General features: G+C 42.0%; 1 protein-coding gene across 8 annotated transcripts in view; it reads left to right on the top strand.

The window, feature by feature from the left end:
* LOC106577155 (mitogen-activated protein kinase kinase kinase kinase 3) overlaps positions 1-23,288 on the top strand; it is a 69,924-nt gene that overhangs the window by 11,523 nt on the left and 35,113 nt on the right. For all 8 annotated transcript variants that reach the window (XR_014381369.1, XM_014154959.3, XM_014154958.3 and 5 more), the window contains exon 2: positions 17,803-17,860. Coding sequence is in view for 7 of the 8 variants with exons in the window: in XM_014154959.3 (XP_014010434.2) it covers positions 17,803-17,860 (58 nt within the window). In the remaining variant the exon portion in view is untranslated. The remainder of the gene's footprint in view (positions 1-17,802; positions 17,861-23,288) is intronic.

The raw sequence follows: 23,288 nt of genomic DNA, 5'->3' as shown, positions 1-23,288 counted from the left end.
AGGGAAGCCCATCTGCGTGCTCATCGTCCTCACCAGGGTCTTGACCTGACTGCAGTTTGGTGTTTTAACCGACTTCAGTGGGCAAATGATCACCTTCGATGGCCACTGGCACGCTGGAGAAGTGCTCTTCACGGTTGAATCCCGGTATCAACTGTATCGGGCAGACGGCCTGTATGGCGTTGTGTGGGCGAGCGGTTTGCTGATGTCAACGTTGTGAACAGAGTGCCCCATGGTGGTGGGGTTATGGTATGGGCAGGCATAAGCTACGAACAACAAACACAATTGCATTTTATCGATGGCAATTTGAATGTACAAAGATAACGTGACAAGATCCTGAGCCCCATTGTCTTGCCATTCATCCACCACCATCACCTCATGTTTCAGCATGATAATGCACGGCCCCATGTCGCAAGGATGGTACACAATTCCTGGGAGCTGAACATGTCCCAGTTTTTCCATGGCCTGCATACTCACCGACATGTCACCATTGAGCATGTTTTGGGTGCTCTGTATTGACGTGTACGACAGCGTGTTTCAGTTCCCGCCAATATCCAGAAACTTCGCACAGCCATTGAAGAGGAGTGGGGCAGCATTCCACAGGCCACAATCAACAGCCTGATTAACTCTATGTGAAGGAGATGTCGCACTGCATGATGCAAATGGTGGTCACACCAGATACTGACTGTTAATTTAAAATATCCACGCCACTACCTTTAAGGTATCTGTGACCAACCGATGCATATCTATATTCCCAGTCATGTGAAATCCATTGATTAGGGCCTAATGAATTTATTTAAATTGACTGATTTCCTTATGAACAGCAACTCAGTAAAATCTTCAATTGTAGCATTTTATAATTTGGTTCAGTGTAGTTTCACAACCATATGTCATGATCCAAAAGTGAATGAGTCATAATTTAACAAAAACAAATGATTAGCAAATAAATGGATTCTGGATTAACACAGCATATTTTACAAACATATTTCTTACTTTGCAAACACAATTGGTCAAATATGTTTTTGTGAGTATAACAACATTTGCATTACATTTGTGAGTTGACTCCCATTTGTGTGGCCTCATGTTTTACAGATCAGTTTTACAGATCAGATTAGGAAATCCTCAATTCTCATAAAAATAAGACTAAAAAAATGAATATTGCAATTTACTTTTAGAAATGCATCTGTTTGGTGTCCTAGCTTCCTTTTCTATAATAAGTTCCTCATTTCCTAGCTTGCTTTCCTTTCGCCCTTTTTTCCTCTTTTTCTTTCCTAGCTCTTTTCTCCTATCCTTTTGTAATTATTTCCTTTTCTTGCTCCCTTTCCTTCACTAGCTTCCTTTTCTAGATCCCTTTCCTAATTTCCTAATTTCCTAGCTTTCTTTTCTCATTTCCTTGTTTCCTTTCTTTCCTCTTCTCCTTTTATAATTGCCATTTCTTCCTTTCCTTGTTCTCTTTCCTTGCTGTCCTCCCCTCCTTTTCTTTATTAGCTCCCTTTCTGCCTATCCTTTCCTAGCTTCCTTGCTTCCTTTCTTCCTTTCCTAGCTTCCTTTCCTCTTTCCCTAGCTTCCTTTTCTAGATCCTTTCTTAATTTCCTAGCTTTCGTTCCACATTTCCATGTTCCCTTTCCCTAATGTCCTGTACTCTTTTTCTTTCCTCCTTTCTTGGTTTCCTTTCCTTGCCTTGGTCTTTCCCATCTTCCTTTCCTTTTTATTTGCTATGCTAGCTCTCTTTCCTCCTGTCCTTTCCCCCTTTCTTCCTATCATAGTTTACTTTCCTCCTTTCCCTGCTCTCTTTTCTTCCCTAGCTTTCTTTCCTCCTCCTTTCCTGGATTCCTTTCCTCCTTTTCTTACTCCATTTCCTTCCCTAACTCTTTCCTTTCCTAGACCCATTTCCTCCTTTCCCAGCTTCATTTCCTCCCACTACATTAGTCACTGAGCATTCTACACTACTACTACTACTACTACTACTACTACTACTACTACTACTACTACAATTACAATAACTATAATGGTAGCAGCAAACCAGTGGCCGATGGTAGTGTCCACCCTGAGATTGGAAGGGTGGAGGTTTGGTCCCTGATTGTGTCATACCAACCAGACTCAAAGAATGTGACCTGATGCCTCCCTGCTTGGCACTCAGCATTAAAGGGGAAGTTCACCAATTTTTACATGAAGATTTATTTTCACTCTTTATGTGATTGTAGTTGATCCCCAAGACGTTTTTGATATGTTGTTTCATTACAGAGAAAATGGAGTAGTCACTTGCCATCGACTACAATGCATTATGAAAATGTGTCTAAAATATCATTTAAAAAACTCTCCAAACCAACTCGTATTACATCAGAATCACATTCTGAAGATGTCTCGCAATATTTGAAAAATGTTCCAATGTCCCATAAATCCATATTTGCATCTGTTGTTGTTGTTGTAAACATCATCATTCAAACAGATTTATGGCACAGTGGAATTTGTTTTGGGGGAGTGCAGAGAAGTCATTCAGAATGGGATTCTGTTGTAATGATTGGCTGTGGACTGTTTTCTAATATGCTTTAGACATATTTTCTTATTGCATTATAGTCAATGGCAAGTGATGACTGCAAAATGTGACAACCTCATACATACATACATACATACGTGCATACATACATGCATGCATACATACATACATGGATATAGCATTTTAAGAGATAATAGAACCTTCAAGTTAAAATACAAGTAAAACACAATTCACGTTTACTTTTAGGAGATACTCGAAGAGTTGATTAAGTGGACACTCAGAGTGAAGTGGCAAAAGTAAGGTATGGGTGACTGTATCATTCAGTCCTGGCCTGTGGAATAGTGAGCATGTGTGTACTACGGGTGACCTGCCTTACACTTGTCCTTGGCAGGCAGGTAAACAGTCTCTGAAGGGGGACTTGGGACATTGCAAAGTCCAGCCATAGGTTGTCTTTGCTCATGAAGTGAGGGCAATGATCAGTGTAGTGCATCCATTATCCTTTTATCCAAGGTATGCCGTGCCATGGAAGATTTGGCAAGCACGCTTCTGGATGCTCTCAAACTGGCCACCAATGATTGATTGATTGATTTATTTTGCTGTGGCCCTCCTCCAGATAGCGCTAGTCTGTTGTAAGTCCTTACCCCCAATCCATCTTCTTAATGCTGAGTGCCAAGCAGAGGGGCATCAGGTCACATTTTGTAGTCTTTGGTTGGTATGACTCAAGCAGGGATCAAACCTCCAGCCTTCCAATCTCAGGGTGGACACGCTACTATAGGGCCACTGATTTGCTGCTACTGTTATAATGACTGTCATAGTTGCAGTAACAGTAATGTAGAATGCCCAAAGTCACTACTGTTGTAGGAGGAAAGTCAACTGGGAAAGGATGAAAATAATCTAGAAAAGGAAGCTAGGGAAGTAAAGGGAGCAAGAAAAAAGGAAAGGAAGCTATGATAGGAGGAAAGCAAGCTAGCATAACAAAGGAGAGGAGGAAGGGAGGAAAGGGATCAAGGAAAGGAGGAATGGAAGACGGGAAAGACTTAGGAAAGGAAAGCAAAGGTAGCTAGGAAAGGATAAGGGGAAAGGGAACTAGGAAAGCAAAGGAGGGAGGAAAGGAAGGAAATAAATATAGGAATGGAGGAAGTAACTAGGAAAAGAGAAGAGGAAACTAGAAAAGAAGATGAAAGGAAGCTAGGGAAGGAAAGGAGCAAGAAAATTAGGAAAGGAATCTATGATATTAGGAAAAAGTTTGGAAAGGACAGGAGGAAAAAGAGCTTGGAAAGCAAAGGAGGGGAGGAAAGGGCTCAAGCAATGGAAGTTAGGAATGGAATATAAGAAATTAAGCTAGGAAATGATACGAGGAGAGGAACCCAAGGAAGGAAAGGGAGTAAGGAAAGGTGGAGAGGGAAGGAATAGATAGATTGATTGGATAGGAGGAAAGGAAAAAGGGTGAGGGAAGGAAGGAAAGGGATCTAGGAACGGAGGAAATTAAGATAGGAAAGGTAATTGTTATATTCATTTTTATCTTATTTTTTAAGAACTGAGGATGACCTAATCTGGAATCCGTATATTAGAAATTTTATGTCACATGCGCTGAGTACAACAGGCCTTACCGTGAAATGCTTACACGCCCTTAATCAACAATGCAGTTCAAGAAATAGAGTTAAGAAAATATTTACTTTTTATTTTAGTTTATTTAGTAACACAATAAAATAACGATAATGAGGCTATATACAGGGGGTACCGAGTTAATGTGCGGGGGTACAGGTTAGTTGAGGTAATTTGTAGATGTAGGTGGGGGTAAAGTGACAATGCATAGATAAAACGGCGAGTAGCAGCAGTGTAAAAACAAAGAGGGGGGGGGGGGTCAATGTAAATATTCTGGGTGGCCATTTGATTAATTGCACAAGATCTGTAAAACCCAACTCACAAATATGTGGAACAACTCACAAATGTGAGTCAAGTCACATGTAAAATGCAGGTCACAAATGTGGAGTCAAATGTCATATTCACAAACATATTTGACCACTTGTGTTTGCAAAGTAGGAAATATGTTTGTAAAATGTGCTGTCTTAAACAGAAAAAACCTGTCTTGCATTTATTTTTTGTTAATGAGGACTCATTTGCTTTTGGATCTTGACATACGTTTGTAAAACTATAATGAACAAAAATATAAATGCAACAATTTAAAAGGTTTTATTGAGTTACAATTCATATTAAGAAATCAGTCAATTTAAAGAAATGCATTAGGCCCTAATCTATGAATTTCACATGACTGGGCAGGGGGGCAGCCACGGGAGGGCATAGGTCTACCCACTTGGCAGCCAGGCTCACCCACTGGGACCCAGCCATTCAGAATGAGTTTTTCTCCACAAAAGGGCTTTGTTACAAGCAGAAATAGTTCTCAGCACCCTCATCCAGAAGCTGGTTGTGGAGGTCCTGGGCTGGCGTGGTTACATGTGGTCTGTGGTTGTGAGGCCGGTTGGGCGTACTGTCAAATTCTCTTAAATGAAGTTGGAGGCGGCTTATGGTAGAGAAATTAACATTAAATTCTCTGGCAACTGCTCTGGTGGACATTCCTGCAGTCAGCATGCTCCCTCAACTTAAGACATTTGTGGCATTGTGTTTAACAACTGCATATTTTAGTAGCCTTTTATTGTCCCCAGCACAAGGTGTGTAATGATTATGCTGTTTAATCAGCTTCTTGATATGCCACACCTGTCAGGTGGATGGATTATCTTGGCAAAGGAGAAATGCTCACTAACGGATGTAAACAAAATTTGAGAGAATGAAGCTTTTTATGCATTTCTGGGATCTTTTATTTCAGCTCATGAAACATGGGACCAACACTTTACATGTTGTGTTTATATTTTTGTTCAGTGTAGATAACTTTGTCATAACATGTGAGCTTGCATGGTTATATCCAATTTGTCATTCATGTTCATGGGATCTATAGATTTAGGTCTAGGCTGTCGGTTAGCTGGCCTGCCAACATGGGCCTCCTCTTTAGCCTCTGTCAGTTCTCTGGCTGTCCAGCTAGGACTAGACCTACGCTGTAACCCACACACAGCTCACTCTGCCTGGAGTGTGCGCCTGATGCTTTCTTTCCTTCACTCCTTTTCCATATTGTAAGTAGATGGTTTTCCATGCACAAAGTTCCTAGTTTTCCATGTACAGCATCCCCGCTTTTCCACACATTGTGCTCCTTTTTTCCATACCATGATGTCCCTGTTCTCCACAGGCCTAATGAATATTGCACCTCATATATTGCACCTCATGAATACTGCAGTCCTGGAACTGGTCCCCAATCGCAGCTAGTCCGTTGTAACGCTCTCCTGCCACCTCCTATATTTAGAATAGACCCACTGCTGCGGAAAAGACATATGGTCTTCTGTAGCCTACATCAGTGTTCTGTGTGTCTAGAGCCCTCTATCTCCGCACCAGTGACCATGTTTACATGCACACCAATATCCTGTTATAATTCGGGATGCTCAAGTATTCTGTTTTAGAGGTAACTCATATAAACATCATATCCCATTTTACAGTAACCTGAAAAACTTTGTATCCTGGTTATGAGAAACCCGGATAAGATGCCTGGGATATGCTGATCTTAGACGGGATACTGTGGCATGTAAACATCTTATCCCGTTTACTGATGCTTTTCAAATCAACGCCGAGTACAACAGGTGTACAACGTGAAATGCTTACAAGCCCTTAACCAACAATGCAGTTCAAGAGTTAAGAAAATATTTACTAAATAAACTAAAGTAAAAAGTAACACAATAAAATGACAATAATGAGACTATATACAGGGGGTACCGGTACCGAGTCAATGTGTGGGGGTACAGGTTAGTCAGGTCATTTGTACATGTAGGTAGGGGTAAAGTGACTATGCATAGATAATAAACAGTAAGTATCAGCAGTGTAAAAACAAAGGGGGGGTCAATGTAAATAGTCAGGGTGGCCATTTGATTCATTGTTCAGCGGTCTTATTGCTTGGGGGTAGAAGCTGTTAAGGAGCCTTTTGGACCTAGACTTGGCGCTCCGGTACCGCTTGCCGTGTGGTAGCAGAGAAAAGTCTGACTTGGGTGACTGGAGTCTTTGACCATTTCTTTGGGCCTTCCTCTGACTTTCATGGGTGTTTTTGCATACAATTCTGCCTGCGCAGTTCAATCCACCATAATAATTCAATTTATTTAGCTGATTCTCTATAGTTAGATACACGCAGCATCTCTTCTGTCATAACTTGCTGTCCTAGAAGACTAAAGTAGTGCTCACTAGAAAGTCTTACGTTCTATTTCGAAACAGTGGAATTGTAGTAGTGGATTAATCCTGTCCAAATGTCATCGGTTTGACCGGTTTTAAAGAAATGAAAAGCTGAGAGAACTATGAAACACCTTTCTGATAAGACTTCAGTTTGTCTTAGGTGCGTATTTTATTCCATTTAATTAGGAATATTATATTTATTCATGGCTACAGGGATACTCGTGAGCGGGATATCAAAAGTATATGTAAACAGCTTATCCCAAAAAAGACCTTAAGCGGAATATGAGCTACTATCCGGAATACTGTGCGCATGTAAACCTGATCCATGATATGTGGCCTAGAGTAGACCAAGCTTGCTGTTTGGCCACTGTCTGAGTCGACTGAGGTGAGGTTCTCTCATGATAGAAGATGGCGTCTAACCATTGATTATACAGATGACGTATTATGGCCTTGGGACCATTTACACTTGTCATGAGTCATCAGGCACTTGTCAGTCCCTTGTCTGCTGAAGTACTTCTTTCTTTCCTATTTGTCTTTGTTTTTCTCTTTCTGCCTTGTCCTCTCTGTCTCACTCTCTCTGTCTCACTCTCTCTAGGTCTCTCTCTCTCTAGGCCCCTCTCCTCTCTGCTTCTCTTTCTGTCATTCCCTTTCTCACTGGTGACATCGGAACTGAAGCCTTTTAAGTCAGCCTGCCAACTATTCTGGGACGGTGGAGTTGTATAGTGCAGTGTTCGTATAGTGAAAAGGGCTTTGTTCATATTGCTCAGTGAGCCCTCAGTGTCTCAGTCTGAAATTGAGGGCTGGTGAAGCTAATAAGGCAGATGTTCCATGACTGGCTGTAGCTCAAAACAAGGGCCTGTATGGGAGGGTGTATATAATGTCACATGGCGTCTGTGGATGTCAATCTTCATCCTGTCTCCCACATGGTCTTATCTGCTCCTAGTAGACTGGGAGTTCTTTTTGGCTTCAGACTGGGTATTACCCATCTGTCTGGACGTTCCAGCTATAGAAGTTCTATCTCCAGTTTGACATGGGCCATTCTGTCTGGGAGGTCGATCTGTGCCCAGATGGGATGTTCCATCCATAGAATTAGAATTGTGGGTCTGTGCCCAGACTTGTTGTTCCATCTGGCGCTAGTCTGTAGACTACTCAATCTAGCTATTAGATCTCATTTAGTCTGTCTCTCAGGTTCAATCAGATCAAGTCTTTTACAGACACCATGTTTGTCATTCTTATCCATGCTGTTACTGGCTACGTCAGGGCTGTGCTGGATTGAGTCTCCTGAGCCCTGACTCGTGTCTACAGGTGTCTTTTCCAGAAGTGTCTCTCAGCGATAGAGGCTTTAGGGTTTCAGTCATGAAACAGGGGTTTGAATATTAAATACTGGTGAGATGTAGCTTCTTACTGTAAATCAGGGAGACCCAGATAATGTAATATTGAGAGGGACAACAGCCTGTCAACAATTTAGTCAGACTTTCATTTCTTGTAGATATTATATGATGTAGCCTACTCTGATCTCTTTAAATAAAATAAAAAGATTGAGAAATTTGCTCTGAGTTCCTTGGCTGGACAGCAACTGTGGGTGTACCAATGGGAGGGAGGGGGGAGGCATGAATCAGCAATGTCAAAGTCAATCAGGGCTTTTTCACTTCCAAAGTAAGCGCTCTGTAAAATAAATGGTTTATGTACCAGGATTTAAAGTAAACGACCAGTGCTGGCGAGGGTGATGGTGACGCCTCGCTCAACTAAGGCGTTGATTCTGTAATGATAGAATGGATGAGCAGAGAGAACTGACTCCTGACTGCAGTTTGTGCAGCCTCCTGTAAAAGCCAGAGCTCTGTGGAGGAAATGCGTCCTTTAAACGCAGTTTTTCGACCCAGCATTCTGAGACCACATATATTTTTATTCATGCTTTTCATATATTATTCCACCACTATTTCTACGTCACTAGCCCACTAATACAGTGTCTTTTCCCTTGTCTGACAATGACCATTAGGCCAAGGTTATGTTAACTTTATTTATGGTTATAGTGGTCATTTAAGAACAGGAAGTAGTAAATCTATAATGAACAGCCTAAATATGTGTTATTTGTGAGTGAAAATAGTGGTTTCTACGAGTCCGGTCCCCGTGGTTGGTTGTTCCATTTCTAATCTCTCGTCTGGCCCAGATCTGAGCCATCGTGCTATGAGCCCCACCTAGGGAGTGTGTGTGTGTTTGGCACAGTTTTTCACTGCATCCTCATTATGCTTATTTATAATGTTTTTGAAATCGTACTGCCATAAAATAAAAAGAAGTCTGTCACATATTATTTTCATTCATACTGGCAGTGTATCATACAGTTATAATATAGCCTAGACGATGGGTTTTGATCGTGCTGGTTCATTAAAACTGAAGTCGTCGATGTATCATTATACATCATGCAGCTCAGGCTTTGGCTTTGTAACTTACTTTTCTGTAATTAGTCCACTGATCAGTATTCCTGGGTGCTCACGCTGTTCTCTCTCCTCTGCTGCTGGGAGATTGCCATGTATGCAGGATGCAAATTATATTTAAATGCTGCCCCCCAGTGATCGTGCTGGCTGACCTCTGACCCTGCGATTGACTTGCTCAGTGTTCCCATGCGATGTTAGCAGAACGCTGATAGGGTTTACTGCTTGCCCAGTCACGCACTCGGTAATGAGTAGAGTGAAGTGAACACTGTTAGGAGGAGTAATGTGTACAGGAGTCCGCTTGCAGTGGAATCAGCTTCCAGTCCCTGTGTGATGTTTCATAAGACTTGATCTGGATACGTGCTGGCCTCCTGGAGCTATCCTGAGAGGATATGTACAACATCAAAGGATCAACTTCCAAGAGGGAAGGGGAAAGTGAGGAGACTGGTGGAGGAAGGGAGGGGAGAGTGAGGAGACTGGTGGAGGAAGGAGAGGGGAGAATGAGGAGACTGGTGGAGGAAGGAGAGGGGAGAGTGAGGAGACTGGTGGAGGAATGAGAGGGGAGGGTGAGGAGACTGGTGGAGGAAGGAGAGGGGAGAGTGAGGAGACTGGTGGGGGAAGTTAAAATGATTGAGCTTAGCTAGCTTGAATGCTGATGACAGAGCTGTTCAGTATGGCACAACGATGTTTTAATGATCAGATGTATCATGTAGAATAGACATGCCTCTGACTTGTAGGCTACATCACAGGAGTCAGCTCTTCATGACTGTTTTAGTTCAGTATGGCACAACGATGTTTTAATGATCAGATATATCATGTCACATAGACTGACTTGTAGCCTACATCACAGGAGTAGCTCTTTTCATGACTGTTATAGATCAGTATGTGGAACCTTCCAGAATGTGACCTTGATGTTGGAGACTGACACAGAAATGGACAATGAATATCAGAGAGATGGAGCGGATGGCCTTTGAAATGAAATCTCAGAGCAGGAGACCGATGAGGGAGATGTTCAACATATATTACAGGGTTGATCCTCCAATCAGTTTCTAAATTAACTTTAATCTAGTCTTTGTGTCCAGTCTTATTCATTAGGCCTAAACTAGGATGGGTGATGGGGGAATAACATCTGATATCAATTTTGCTCATCAAACTCTCACAAGATTTCAATCGACTCACTTTTTTAGACAGATTAGAGAGACTGAGTTGGGTTTCAAAAGATTTTGACACAGAAAGAGAGTCATTTAGCCTGATGTGGTGTGTTGATGTGTTAGCCCTAGTCAAAGGGACTGTTTTTTGAACTGGCTTAGACCTGTGACATAAGGAGATGGATGAGTTCAAGTCAGTCACCATGTTAGATTGTACTGAGTAAGAAAATGTTCCTTGAATTTCAGTCTGAAGGAATGCCAATGTTTTCAGTCCAAATCAAGTTGTATTGGTCACATACATACACATGGTTAGCAGATGTTAATGCGAGTGTGGAGAAACGCTTGTGCTTCTAGTTCCGACAGTGCAGCAATATCATCTAACAAGTAATTTAACAATTCTACAACAACTACCTAATACACACAAATCTAAGTAAAGGGATGGAATAAGAATATATGCCTATAAATATATGGATGAGCAGTCCGTTTCCATCGCCGTAAAGGTTTATTTTTCATATTTTTCATTCTCAGTCTGATGGTTGGAATGCAATAAGCTACTGTTTGAATTGTTAACTGCTCACAGATTAAAGGGGACATTATTTTCATTAGTCCACTGCTGATACAGTCCCAAAATGTTTTGTATGTCAGCAGTCAAGTTTTCAAGATATTGGACTTTCAAGACGCAAAGTGTCAAATGCCACTAGGGGTGTAACAGTACGTTTATTCTTACACTACCGTTCGGTATGGAGACCTTGGTTCGGTCCGCACGGTGAACCCTAATGAATACATAAACAAAATATATAAACTCAGTAAAAAAAGAAACGTCCCTTTTTCAGGATCCTGTCTTTCAACGTTCGTAAAAATCCAAATAACTTCACAGATCTTCATTGTAAAGGGTTTAAACACTGTTTCCCATGCTTGTTCAATGAACCATAAACAATTAATGAACATGTGTTCAATGAACTGTCATGACGTTGGCCTCTTTGAGTACAGGGAGGACAGTTGACCCCCTCCCCCCTTGCACCATCCCCCAACCTACCTTCCCCCACCCAGGCCCTGTGTGAAAGGGTTGTAAAAACTCTAAGAGGAGAATCTCTTGCCACATGGCCCATAGAGAGACACAGGAAATTCTTCCAACTCACAGAATTGGGGAGCCAAGCGACATTTGTGTTCTGGAGAAGGTATGGAAGACTGGTGAATCCAGCTACGAACTGGTCCGCTTGGTACAATTTTGTGATACTCAGAAGAGACAATATAGCCATATTACCATAAAACGGTTTATATAATAGCCTCAGCGATGAGACTTGCACCACATGGTTGTATAGAATGTATTAATAAGGATAAAGCTATTTGTAATACATTGAGATGCTATGTACTGATGTTAATGTGATAGAATTATATTTCTGTACCAAGCTTAACTCAGTCATCGGCACGCCCCCAGGGACACAGACAGGACCAGGCGTCATGTTCTATGTTCACTATAAAACCCCCCCTACCTTACTAGTCTAACAGACCCCGGCCTCCACTCCATTGCGAGTTGGCCAATAGGTTTGACCATCCAAGTACTCTACTGAAAGTGAACTATACCACGTGGTTAACTTTTAGACTATCGATACCGACAGAATAAGAACAAGTCTTTGATATTAATTAGTAGTCTGCAGCTAAGTAAATTATATAATTGAACGCGAAGACCAACGAAACAGCCAGTCTATGACGACATTAATGAATGTCGCTTTGAAAGATCCATTCTAACCGAGAGAGAGAGAGAGAACTCTCCAACCGAACGACGCTCCAAGAAGGATCCCGACGACACACTGAGCGTAAATATATATTGATTGCAATTGTTCTCAAAAGAGTGAGCGTTCATGTGCAAAGGATTAGCATGTAAATTGTTAATATTAATGAACTTTGTGTGTCCTCAGCTGACCGTTTATGACCCTTTGTTAACAAGACACCAGCCATGCCTGTGTTAGCCCACTAGGGCACATTACTCTACCAATTCTTTGTGATGATAATTACTGTTTGTATACTTTCTGTGAATGAATTAGTTTAGTAAATAAATGATTTTAAGACGATTGATGTATGGATGACTCTTAGTAAAGACTGGGTTCGTGCAGATACAACAATTTACGACGTTTGGAATGAGACTGGACGCGAGGTAAAATACACCATTTAAAGCAGAAGATAATCGGCCTATACTATAATAGAATATAATATATAATGTTATAATATAGGAAAGTTATATTAGGAAAATTATAACTTGGTAATCTGAATATTTTCCTTGGTGCCCCGATCTCCTAGTTAATTACAATTAAACGATTAATCAGTTTAATCGCGTGATAATAATTACAGGGAGTTAATTGATAAACATGTCTTCAGTTTAATGGTACCCCAAAGACACGACAGAACCATAAACAATTAATGAACATGCACCTGTGGAACGGTCGTTAAGACACTAACAGCTTACAGACGGTAGGCAATTAAGGTCACAGTTCTGAAAACTTAGGACACTAAAGAGGCTTTTCCATTGACTCTGAAAAACACCAAAAGAAAGATGCCCAGGGTCCCTGCTCATCTGCGTGAACATGCCTTAGGCATGCTGCAAGGAGGCATGAGGACTGAAGATGTAGCCAGGGCAATAAATTGCAATGTCCGTACTGTGAGATGCCTAAGACAGCGCTACAGGCAGACAGGACGGACAGCTGATCATCCTCGCAGTGGCAGAGCACGTGTAACAACACCTGCACAGGATCGGTACATCCTGTGTCTCTTAGGTAAATCTGGGCTGGAAAAAAAACATTTTGGACTATTCTGTTAAAACAACTAGAGCCTTTGCACTTTGTAATAATTGCCGCATTTCAAGCTGTCTTTTTGTGAGGCACAACCAGGAACTAGTTCTGTACGATTGCGAATGTTGTCGTCGATAAACCAGAATTGGAAGGTCCTCAATCATTGTTTAAATCTCTAGACACAGCCTACAGGAAGGTGGTGAGGGCACTCGGAGTGTGGTGTCAGGAAAACAACCTCTCACTCAATGTCAACAAAACAAAGGAGATGATCGTGGACTTCAGGAAACAACAGAAGGTGCACCCTCCTATCCACATCGACGGGACAGCAGTGGAGAAGGTGGAAAGTTTTAAGTTCCTCGGCGTACACGTCACGGATAACCTGGAATGGTCCACCCACACAGACAGTGTGGTGAAGAAGGCACAACAGTGCCTCTTCAACCTCAGGAGGTTGAATAAATTTGGTTTGTCACCGAAAACCCTCACAAACTTTTACAGATGCCCAATTGAGAGCATCCTGTCGGGCTGTACCACCGCCTGGTACGGCAACTGCGCTGCCCACAACCACAAGACGCTCCAGAGTGTGGTGCAGTCTGCACAACTCATCACTGGGGGCAAACTACCTGCCCTCCAGGATAGAGGTCGTCCGAATTATGATTTTTCAACACCGATACCGATTATTGGAGGACCCCAAAAAAAGCTGATACCGATTATTGGAGGACCCAAAAAAAGCCGATACCGATTAATCGGCCAATGTTTTTTATTTACATTTTTATTTTTATTTTTATATATTTGTATTAATGAGAATTACAACAATACTGAATGAACACTTATTTTAACTTAATATCATACATCAGTAAAATCAATTTAGTCTCAAATAAATAATGAAACATGTTCAATTTGGTTTAAATAATGCAAAAACTAAGTGTTGGAGAAGAAAGTAAAAGTGCAATATGTGCCATGTAAGAAAGCTAACTTTTAAGTTCCTTGCTCAGAACATGAGAACATATGAAAGCTGGTGGTTCCTTTTAACATGAGTCTTCAATATTCCCAGGTAAGAAGTTTTAGGTTGTAGTTATTATAGGACTATTTCTCTCTATACCATTTGTATTTCTTATACCTTTTGATTATTTGATGTTCTAATAGGTACTTTAGTATTGCCAGCCTAATCTCGGGAGTTCATAGGCTTGAAGTCATAAACAGGGCAATGCTTGAAGCACAGCAAAGAGCTGCTGGCAAATGCACGAAAGTGCTGTTTGAATGAATGCTTACCAGCCTGCTGCTGCCTACCACCGCTCAGACTGCTCTATCAAATCATAGACTTAATTATACTATAATAACACACAGAAATACAAGCCTTAGGTCATTAATATGGACAAATCCGGAAACTATCATTTTGAAAACGAGACGTTTATTCTTTCAGTGAAATACGGAACCATTCCGAATTTTATCTAACGGGTGGCATCCATAAGTCTAAACATTGCTGTTACATTGCACAACCGTCAATGTTATGTCATAATTATGTAAAATTCTGGCAAATTAATTACGATCTTTCTTAGGAAGAAATGGTCTTCACACAGTTCGCAACGAGCCAGGCGGCCCAAACTGCTGCATATACCCTGACTCTGCTTGCACAGAACGCGAGAAGTGACACAATTTCCCTAGTTAAAAGAAATTCATGTTAGCAGACAATATTAACTAAATATGCAGTTTTAAAAAATATATACTTGTGTATTGATTTTAAGAAAGGCATTGATGTTGATGGTTAGGTACACATTGGTGCAACGACAGTGCTTTTTTCGTGGATGCGCTTGTTTAATCACCCGTTTGGCGAAGTAGGCTGTGATTCAATGAGAAATTAACAGGCACCGCATTGATTATATGCAACGCAGGACAAGCTAGATAAACTAATAATGTCATCAACCATGTGTAGTTAACTAGTGATTATGTTAAGATTGGTAGTTTTTTATAAGGTAAGATTAATGCTAGCTAGCACCTTACCATGGCTCCTTGCTGCACTCGCATAACAAGTAGTCAGCCTGCCACGCAGTCTCCTCGTGGAGTGCAATGTAATCAGCCATAATCGGTGTCCAAAAATTCCGATTACCGATTGTTATGAAAACTTGAAATCGGCCCCAATTAATCGGCCCTTCCGATTAATCGGTCGACCTCTACTCCAGGACACCGACAGCGCCCGATGTCGCAGGAAGGCCAAAAAGATCATCAAGGACAACAACCATCCGAGCCACTGCCTGTTCACCCCACTACCTTCCAGAAGGCGAGGTCAGTACAGGTGAATAAAAGCTGGGACCAAGAGACTGAAAAACAGCTTCTGTGTCAAGGCCATCAGACTGTTAAACAGCCATCACTAACACAGAGAGGCTGCTGCCTACATACAGACTCTAAATCATTGGCCACTTTAATAAATGGGTCACTAGTCACTTAATAATGCCACTTTAGCCTCCCGAGTGACACAGGGGTCTAAGCCACTACAGATTCTAGGTTCGAGTCCTGGCTCTGTCACAGCTGCCCACGACCGGGAGACCCATGGGGCGGCGCACAATTGGCCCAGCGTCATCCGGGTTAGGTGAGGCTTTGGCCGGCAGGCATGTTGTTGTCCCATCGTGCATTAGCGACTCCTGTGGCGGGCTGGGCGCAGTGCACGCTGACACGGTCGCCAGATGTACGGTGTTTCCTCCGACACATTGGTGTGGCTGGCTTCCGGGTTAAGTGGGCATTGTGTCAAGAAGCAGTGTGGCTTGGCTGGGTTGTGTTTCGGAGGACGCATGGCTCTCGACCTTCGCCTCTCCCGAGTCCGTACGGGAGTTGCAGCGATGAGACAAGACTGTAACTATCAATTGGATACCACGGAATTGGGGGGGAAAAAAGGGGGAAAAAATATAATAATACCAAAAAGATTATGCCACGTTAATAATGTTTACATATCTTGCATTACTCATCTCATATGTATATACTGTATTCTATACCATCTATTGCATCTTGCCTATGCCGCTCGGTCATCGCTCATCCATATATTTATATGTACATATTCTCATTCCATCCCCTTACTTAGATTTGTATGTATTAGGTAGTTGTTGTGGAATTGTTAGATTACTTGTTAGATATTACTGCACTGTCAGAACTAGAGGCACTGGCTACACGCGCATTAACATCTGCTAACCATGTGTATGTGACCAATAACATTTAATTTGATTTAGTTTGGGAACATTCTGGCTTCCCAGTAGATTACAACGGAGATGGACAAAGTTGTGGATAAAACGTTAACACTATGTCGCCACGCTCAACGAGAATAGCCTATGCAGCTGCCAAAGACTCCAATATGTTGCACCATTTACGGCGGAGCAAGACTGAAAAACAGAGACAAACAACACAACATTGTTTCCCTCTGTATTCAAGCAGTACTTGGCTGCTGATTTATAACCGAGCCAAAGAAATTAGAAGAGCGATAGGTAGGCTATGTTTTATATTTTATACTTTGGTTTATAGCTGCGGACATTACGAACTTCCCTCTTGCACCCATTTCAGCATACCGGTAGTGCCAGCTCTATATAAGCAAACCAAAGCCGAAGTTTTCAATGAATTGGTCAATGCATCCTGTTTTGTGCTTAGTGACATCACATTACCCTGGAGTGGGAGATGTACGTACGGTGGTACAGACACGGCCCCTTTGAGAGTCACAAGTGCTCATCTGGCGCTGAAGGAGGCAGTGTCATGGTGCGTTTTTTTAACCAAGTGGGAATTTACCACATACTAAAAAAAAACCTCTTGAACAGTAGTGATTACTAGTGGGAAATTCAGCTATCATCCTGAGCATCCACTTCTCCAACATGGTGACCACTGACCGCTGACTGGCCTCTAGAACAGCATTTACTGTAGTTAAATGCAACCACAAAACATTCTTTATAAAACGCAATCTATTAATGTGGTTTTTGAACTCTAATTTGTTTACAAGCATGATTGCTGGACTTTTAATTTATGGTTGACACAGCTTTCTGGCCATTAGCCAATCCCCGTTTCACAACGAATTCTGACTTTACAACTGGTAAATTCCCACCTACCACATGGTTACAAACACAGCATCAGAGTGGAAACTTGAGGCCCAACATAACAATTCTGGCACAACAGACAATGCCAGGAACATTGTGAATGCTGAGCATTGTGACTGGAATTTAATTTCCCCGCTGTACTGAAAACCGAACCATGACCCCAAGAATCACAGTACGTACCGAACCGTGGGTTTGGTAAACCGTTACACCCCTACCAGCCACATCATAATGATGCACAGTGTATTGTTTTTATGATCTTATTTGCTTTTCAAAGGTGAATCAGCCATCTTCAGTAATATCATCAAACTTATTTGTTTATGAATCTCTTTGCAAATATTCTGTCCATATGTTCAGTATTATTATTATCATACAATACTTTGGATACATGTGTTAGCCTGTAAGGCCAGTTAGCAGTTAAGCAATGTTATCCTACAGTAGCTGCCAAGTGACTGTTCTAGCCTACAATCTCTCAGGCTTAAACACAGTGTTGGTCTGACAGAGGCCAGTCCTCTCTCAACTCCAGTATGTTCCCTCCTACAGACAGCTGGCTAATAAATGCTCTCTCTCTCTCTCTCTCTCTCTCTCTCTCTCTCTCTCTCTCTCTCTCTCTCCCTCCAGGCCCGTAATGTCAACACCGGGGAACTGGCTGCCATTAAAGTTATTAAGCTGGAACCTGGTAAACTCTTTTTTATTTCTCTCTGCTGTGTGTCATTACTGTTTCCCTCCTCCTCCTTTCCTCCCCTTGGTCCCTTTTTCTCTTCTCCTTTCTCTCCTCTCTTATCCCTCTGTCATCCACCGTTTCCCAGGTTTTCTCTAGTCTTTTACAAACCCATTTTACACTAGGCAGTCTCTTGTCTTCTGTTGCAGAGATATAATCAAATGTTTATTTTGTTAATCTTCCTCTGTCCCCAACAGCTGAATCGAATTATCCCTTAGAAAGACAAGGCCATGTCCGAATACCCATAATTGCATCCTAAATATTTTGTATTTATGTTTTAGCCAGTGGATTTCTGTTTTCTCACTGAAGTGTTTCTTGTTCTCTTGGCCTGCACCGGGGACTCAGGATGTGGCAGCATTATTGATGTCATTTTAATCAAGCCTTTTGATTTGAACAGATTGTTTTAGATTTGTAGGCTAGGCTACCTATTTAATTGATGGATCAAGCCTTACCAGTCATTCTGATCTCTTTCCCAATGATCAGTGCTTTAGTTTATTATGTTGCTGTCCAGCGGTTCTGAATTTGCGATGCACCTGCCTGTCCACGTCCTTTTCATTTGAACATTTTGAAAAATTTGGTGTGTACTGTTTTGATTTCTATATGTTACAGCACTTTGGTTTTTACTGATACATATGATGAAATTAAACAAATGATCTGTTTCTGTCTTCAGTCCTTTTTAAATAGGATAGATGGGATATATGGTCTACTACTGTATAGGTTGAATGTGATCGTCTGCCTATAACCAGCCTGAGCAGGCCTAGAACTCCATTCCTATTCTATTCAGAGTTTAGAGAAATTAGTTACATTGGAAATGAGCTATTATCAGGCTGGTTAATGCGATGCATGTCTTTTGAATTTAGAAAAATCCACCCGCACTCGGCCCCGCCCCACCTTTTCAGCCAATCAGGAGCATCTCCTGCGTTGCGGCCGTGGCATACCGCATACTTTTTACTAAAAAGTACGTGCTAAATAGAATGCGACGATGAGTACATAGTATGCAGTTTAAGTATGTAGTATTCGGACACGCCATCGTCTTGTCTCCGTCTTCACAATTTAACAGTCCAATTAATGCCTTTTTATGGTTCTCTCTCATCAGTCATGATTTCTGCCTAGATGTTGGTTCACAGTACACTGATTTTAATGATTAGATGGAACTATAAACATTTTGTTTGTTTCTGCTTGTGATTTATGAGCGTCATCATTCAAACCCCTTGTCTCTCCTCCGAAAGTGTTTATTTTCTGTCGTATTTGAGTGTAATTTTCAAAGCCCTTTAATGGAAGTGAATGCGTGCTGCTAGGCTACATTCCAATAATTTCCCCAAGTCTAGAGCACAGCTTGCGAGCCAAACAAAATAACATGCAGCACACGCAGTGTCCCAGTTTCCGCTTCCTCCTCCATAGAATGTTCTATCGGCAAACAACCACAAACGCTACCAAGCTGCCACCTAAATGTGTGTTTCTGTGCCCGTGTATGCAATACACATGCATATCTTTATCACTACAGTTGGACTACATTCCTCCCACACAGAAAGCTTGTTTCAATGCATGTCTTTATTTTTCCTGCACACTGTGAATATAATTTTGTTGCGCACATTAACAATTCTTGCATCACAAAGAGGATTAGGCAAAATTTACAAGATGACATCCTTGTCAGTTTTTCAGTATTTTGATGGCATCCTCTTAAGAGATGCAGCTGACGGTTGGTGAGGGAACAGCCTAGTCTGTCTACTGTACCAAGATACTTTTAGACTAAAGCTGTGCCTCTATTGTCTGTAGGCCTTGTCCATTGATGTACATCTAACCCAGGGTTTCCCAAACAGACCCCAAGGCATGCACGTTTTGCTTTTTGTCCTAGCACTACAGAGCTGATTCAACTAACCAGTGCTTAATGATGAGTTGGTTATATAAATCAGCTATGTAGAGCTAGAGTAGGGCAAAAACCAGGACATGCACCCCGGGGGGGGGGGGGGCTGCAGGAGCGACTTCGGGAAACCCTGGTCTAACCTGACGAAAGCTTTTCACTCATTGAGTTTTTCAATACAGTTGCTATGAATTTAATCTGAATAAAGACATTGAACAGGATCTTAAGCACTTTGGGAGACCCGTTTTGGCTCGTGAGTGCTACTTTCTACAAAAACTGTGCTGCATCACTAAATATATAAAGAGAGATGAGGGGTTGGGATGCACCCAATGTATGATAGGTACCAGATAAGACATTGGGAAGCATTCCATTTCTTCCCACATTGCTTTATTGGCATTGAAATGAATTTGTAAAATGCTGAAACATGGGGAATGGTCTGTTCATTTCAGACATGGCCATCGTCTTGTCTCCGTCTTTACAATTTAACAGTCTAATGAACGCCTTTTTATGCTTTTCTCTCTCATCAGTCATGATTTCAGTCTGGATTCTTGGTTCACAGTACATTGAATTCATGAATTAGATGGAACTATAAACATTTAGTTTGTTTCTGCTTGTGATTTATGAGCATCTGGCTGACATGTCATGGTCACGCTGGGAGCGATTACAGTAGAGGAGCTACTTGATACGGACTGCGCCGCCTCAGGCCTGCAGAAAGCTTTGGTGCAGTGTTGAATATGCTAAAGCCTCACGCTTTAGCCGCACACCAGTTTTCTCTTCCGCACACTGCATCATTGCTTCCCACCTGAGATATTTTAACTTGACGTTTTATTCATTTAGCAGACTTACAGGAGCAATTAGGGTTAAGTGCCTCGCTCGAGGGCACTTCGGCAGATTTTTTCACCTAGTCGGCTCAGGGATTCAAACCAGCGCCCTTCTGGGTACTGGCCCAACGCTCTTAACCGCTAGGCTACCTGCCGCCCTAGCAGTCTGTGCTGTCCCATACAGTTTGTGCAGCTAGACTGACCACCACATGGGTTATTAGCTCTGACTTTGCTGAAAGCTACTTTGAGGAAAAGTGTACTTACTATGGCTGTGATACGTGGTTGTCTCACCTAGCTATCTTAAGATGAATGCACTAACTGTACGTCTCTCTGGATAAGAGCGACTGCTAAATGACTTGAATGTAAAATGTTCACCTCTCCCTTTAAAACCTGTATGGAAACTCCCGCTCACCTGCCCTCAAACGGTTGGAGGATATCTCATTGCTGACTGTATTGTTGTGCGGCATGTGTAGTTGTCATGCCCCGTGGGAAAACCTAGAGCCATAACCTAAATGTGGGTAAAAGAGCTGACAGCCAGCAGTTTTCAATAGCATTGTGTTTGATATCCTAGCCTAGCATTAGCCTAACCTGTCTTAAACTCATTGAGGTTATATACTACACCTATAACATAACGGGAGGAAATGATCCCTCTCATTTGCTTTCTCTTACACACAGACACAATGTTGTTGTTAATGTTCAACTGTTAGCCGCGCATTAACATTAACAGAGGGGAACGATTATCTGGGGCTCGTTATTCTTCTCTCTCTCTGTGTGTGTTGTCGCTAAGCTAGCTGTCAGGCTGATTGTCCTATAGAAAGGCCAATGTGGACGCACGCTCCATGGAAATGTAGTGGTCACAGTCAGAGGAATGTGTTATTGTTCACTAGAACAAGCACTTTATTTTTAGATTTCTCTTAAGTGTGTTCGAAGCCCTGTACTTATCACATTCTTTCCATTGTCTCTGTTCCCTATTGCTTGTGTGTGTGCCCGTGTGTGTTTTCAAATGTCTGTGCTTCTAAGTAGGTGTGGTGTGTGTGTGTGTGTGTGTGTGTGTGTGTGTGTGTGTGTGTGTGTGTGTGTGTGTGTGTGTGTGTGTGTGTGTGTGTGTGTGTGTGTGCGTGTGTGTGTGTGTGTGCGTGCGTGCACACCCTCTTGTATGTGTTATTCCCCGGCTTTGAGATCTATACACAAAGTGATGACTACAGGACACGCTTATGGAGTCTGGCTTTAGGAGATATGGAAAGGTCATGCTTCAGACTTGTGCATTTGCTTACATGCTTCAAGGTTTTCCTCAAACTTTCCTTCTGTTGACAACGGAGTTGCTTGGCTTTGAGAAAAGGTATTTTAGCTTTGACTTCAGACAGTTCTCAAACAGTAAGCTGGAATAAGCAGATGAAATGGGGTGTTTTTCACATCCATCCTACAAATGCAAGTCCTTACATGACTCACTGCTCCAACAAACGCTGCTGCCACAACTTTCTATTTAGAAGAAAGTTTGACTTTTTGTTTTGACTACTTTGTCAGGAAGCAGGACCTGTATTACCCAAGGTGAAACTGCTAATGGAATCAGACTAATGATTCAGTTTGTACTGGCACACCCATCAGAACATGTCAGGGTTGACTGTCTTAAAGCCTGGGTCATTGAATAACAAACACACGTGTGTGTGTGTGTGTGTGTGTGTGTGTGTGTGTGTGTGTGTGTGTGTGTGTGTGTGTGTGTGTGTGTGTGTGTGTGTGTGTGTGTGTGTGTGTGTGTGTGTGTGTGTGTGTGTGTGTGTGTGTTTGAGATAAAGATCTATTTGAATCCTTACAGTGAATAGGCTACCATGGATTATAAACCCGGTGGTTTCGTGCCCTGAATGCTGATTGGCTGACAGCCGTGGTATATCAGACCATATACCACAAAATGTGAAAAATAGTCAAGGGGTCTGAGTACTTTCCGAAGGCACTGTAGCTTCAGGGTTTATGGGTTTACATAGTGAATGGTCCGTTCTAGAAGTGAATGTATGCCAGAACAAAGTGTTTTATACTGCTAAGCATCAGTGAGGGGTTTGGCTCAGTCTTCAATTGATTGGTTGACTGGAATGTGATTTATGCAGTCTGAGCGTCTGAAAGGCTGGGTCTGGATTTCAGATGCAAAAACCTTGAGCTTGATTTGATAAGCCATTGCACCGGTGTACCAGTCGTTTTCAGCAGGCACTAAAGGACAACAATCGAAGCCTTAAAACACGGCACTGTGTTTGTACTTCATCTTCAAATTTAGCTGACTTCTCCCAGGGTTGAGTCCTGAGTTCTCCGTACACAACTCATCATTTTCATGTCAAAACCATATTGACACATCAATTCTGATTTAAGCAAAAGTTTTTAAACTGCACTTGGATGTCATTCAGGATTCGGCCCACAATCCTTCTTTTGCCTCTGTGCTGTAGCCTATGATTTGCCCTTATTTTCCCTTTTGTGTTGCCCTTCGTTATCCTTGAGAGGTGACGTGAGGACCGTAGCGGTGCGTGGGTAAAATCACTGGGGAACCAAAATCCCCCCCCAAAAAGCCAAATTACATCCCATGTGTTGTGATAATTGCTTTGTTTGCTCTATAACATGTTAGTCCATATGCCTTGCGACCTTGCGTTAGTCCATATGCCTATATAGACCTAAAGGCAGATACAATAAGAAGACAGTGGCAGGATAAATTCATCCACACATT

This window comes from Salmo salar, chromosome 18, assembly GCF_965601325.2.
Source record: "Salmo salar chromosome 18, fSalSal1, whole genome shotgun sequence".
In the NCBI taxonomy this organism is placed as follows: Eukaryota; Metazoa; Chordata; class Actinopteri; order Salmoniformes; family Salmonidae; genus Salmo; species Salmo salar.
Note: the sequence above shows the minus strand (reverse complement) of the source record. Positions and strands in the feature narration are given on the sequence as shown.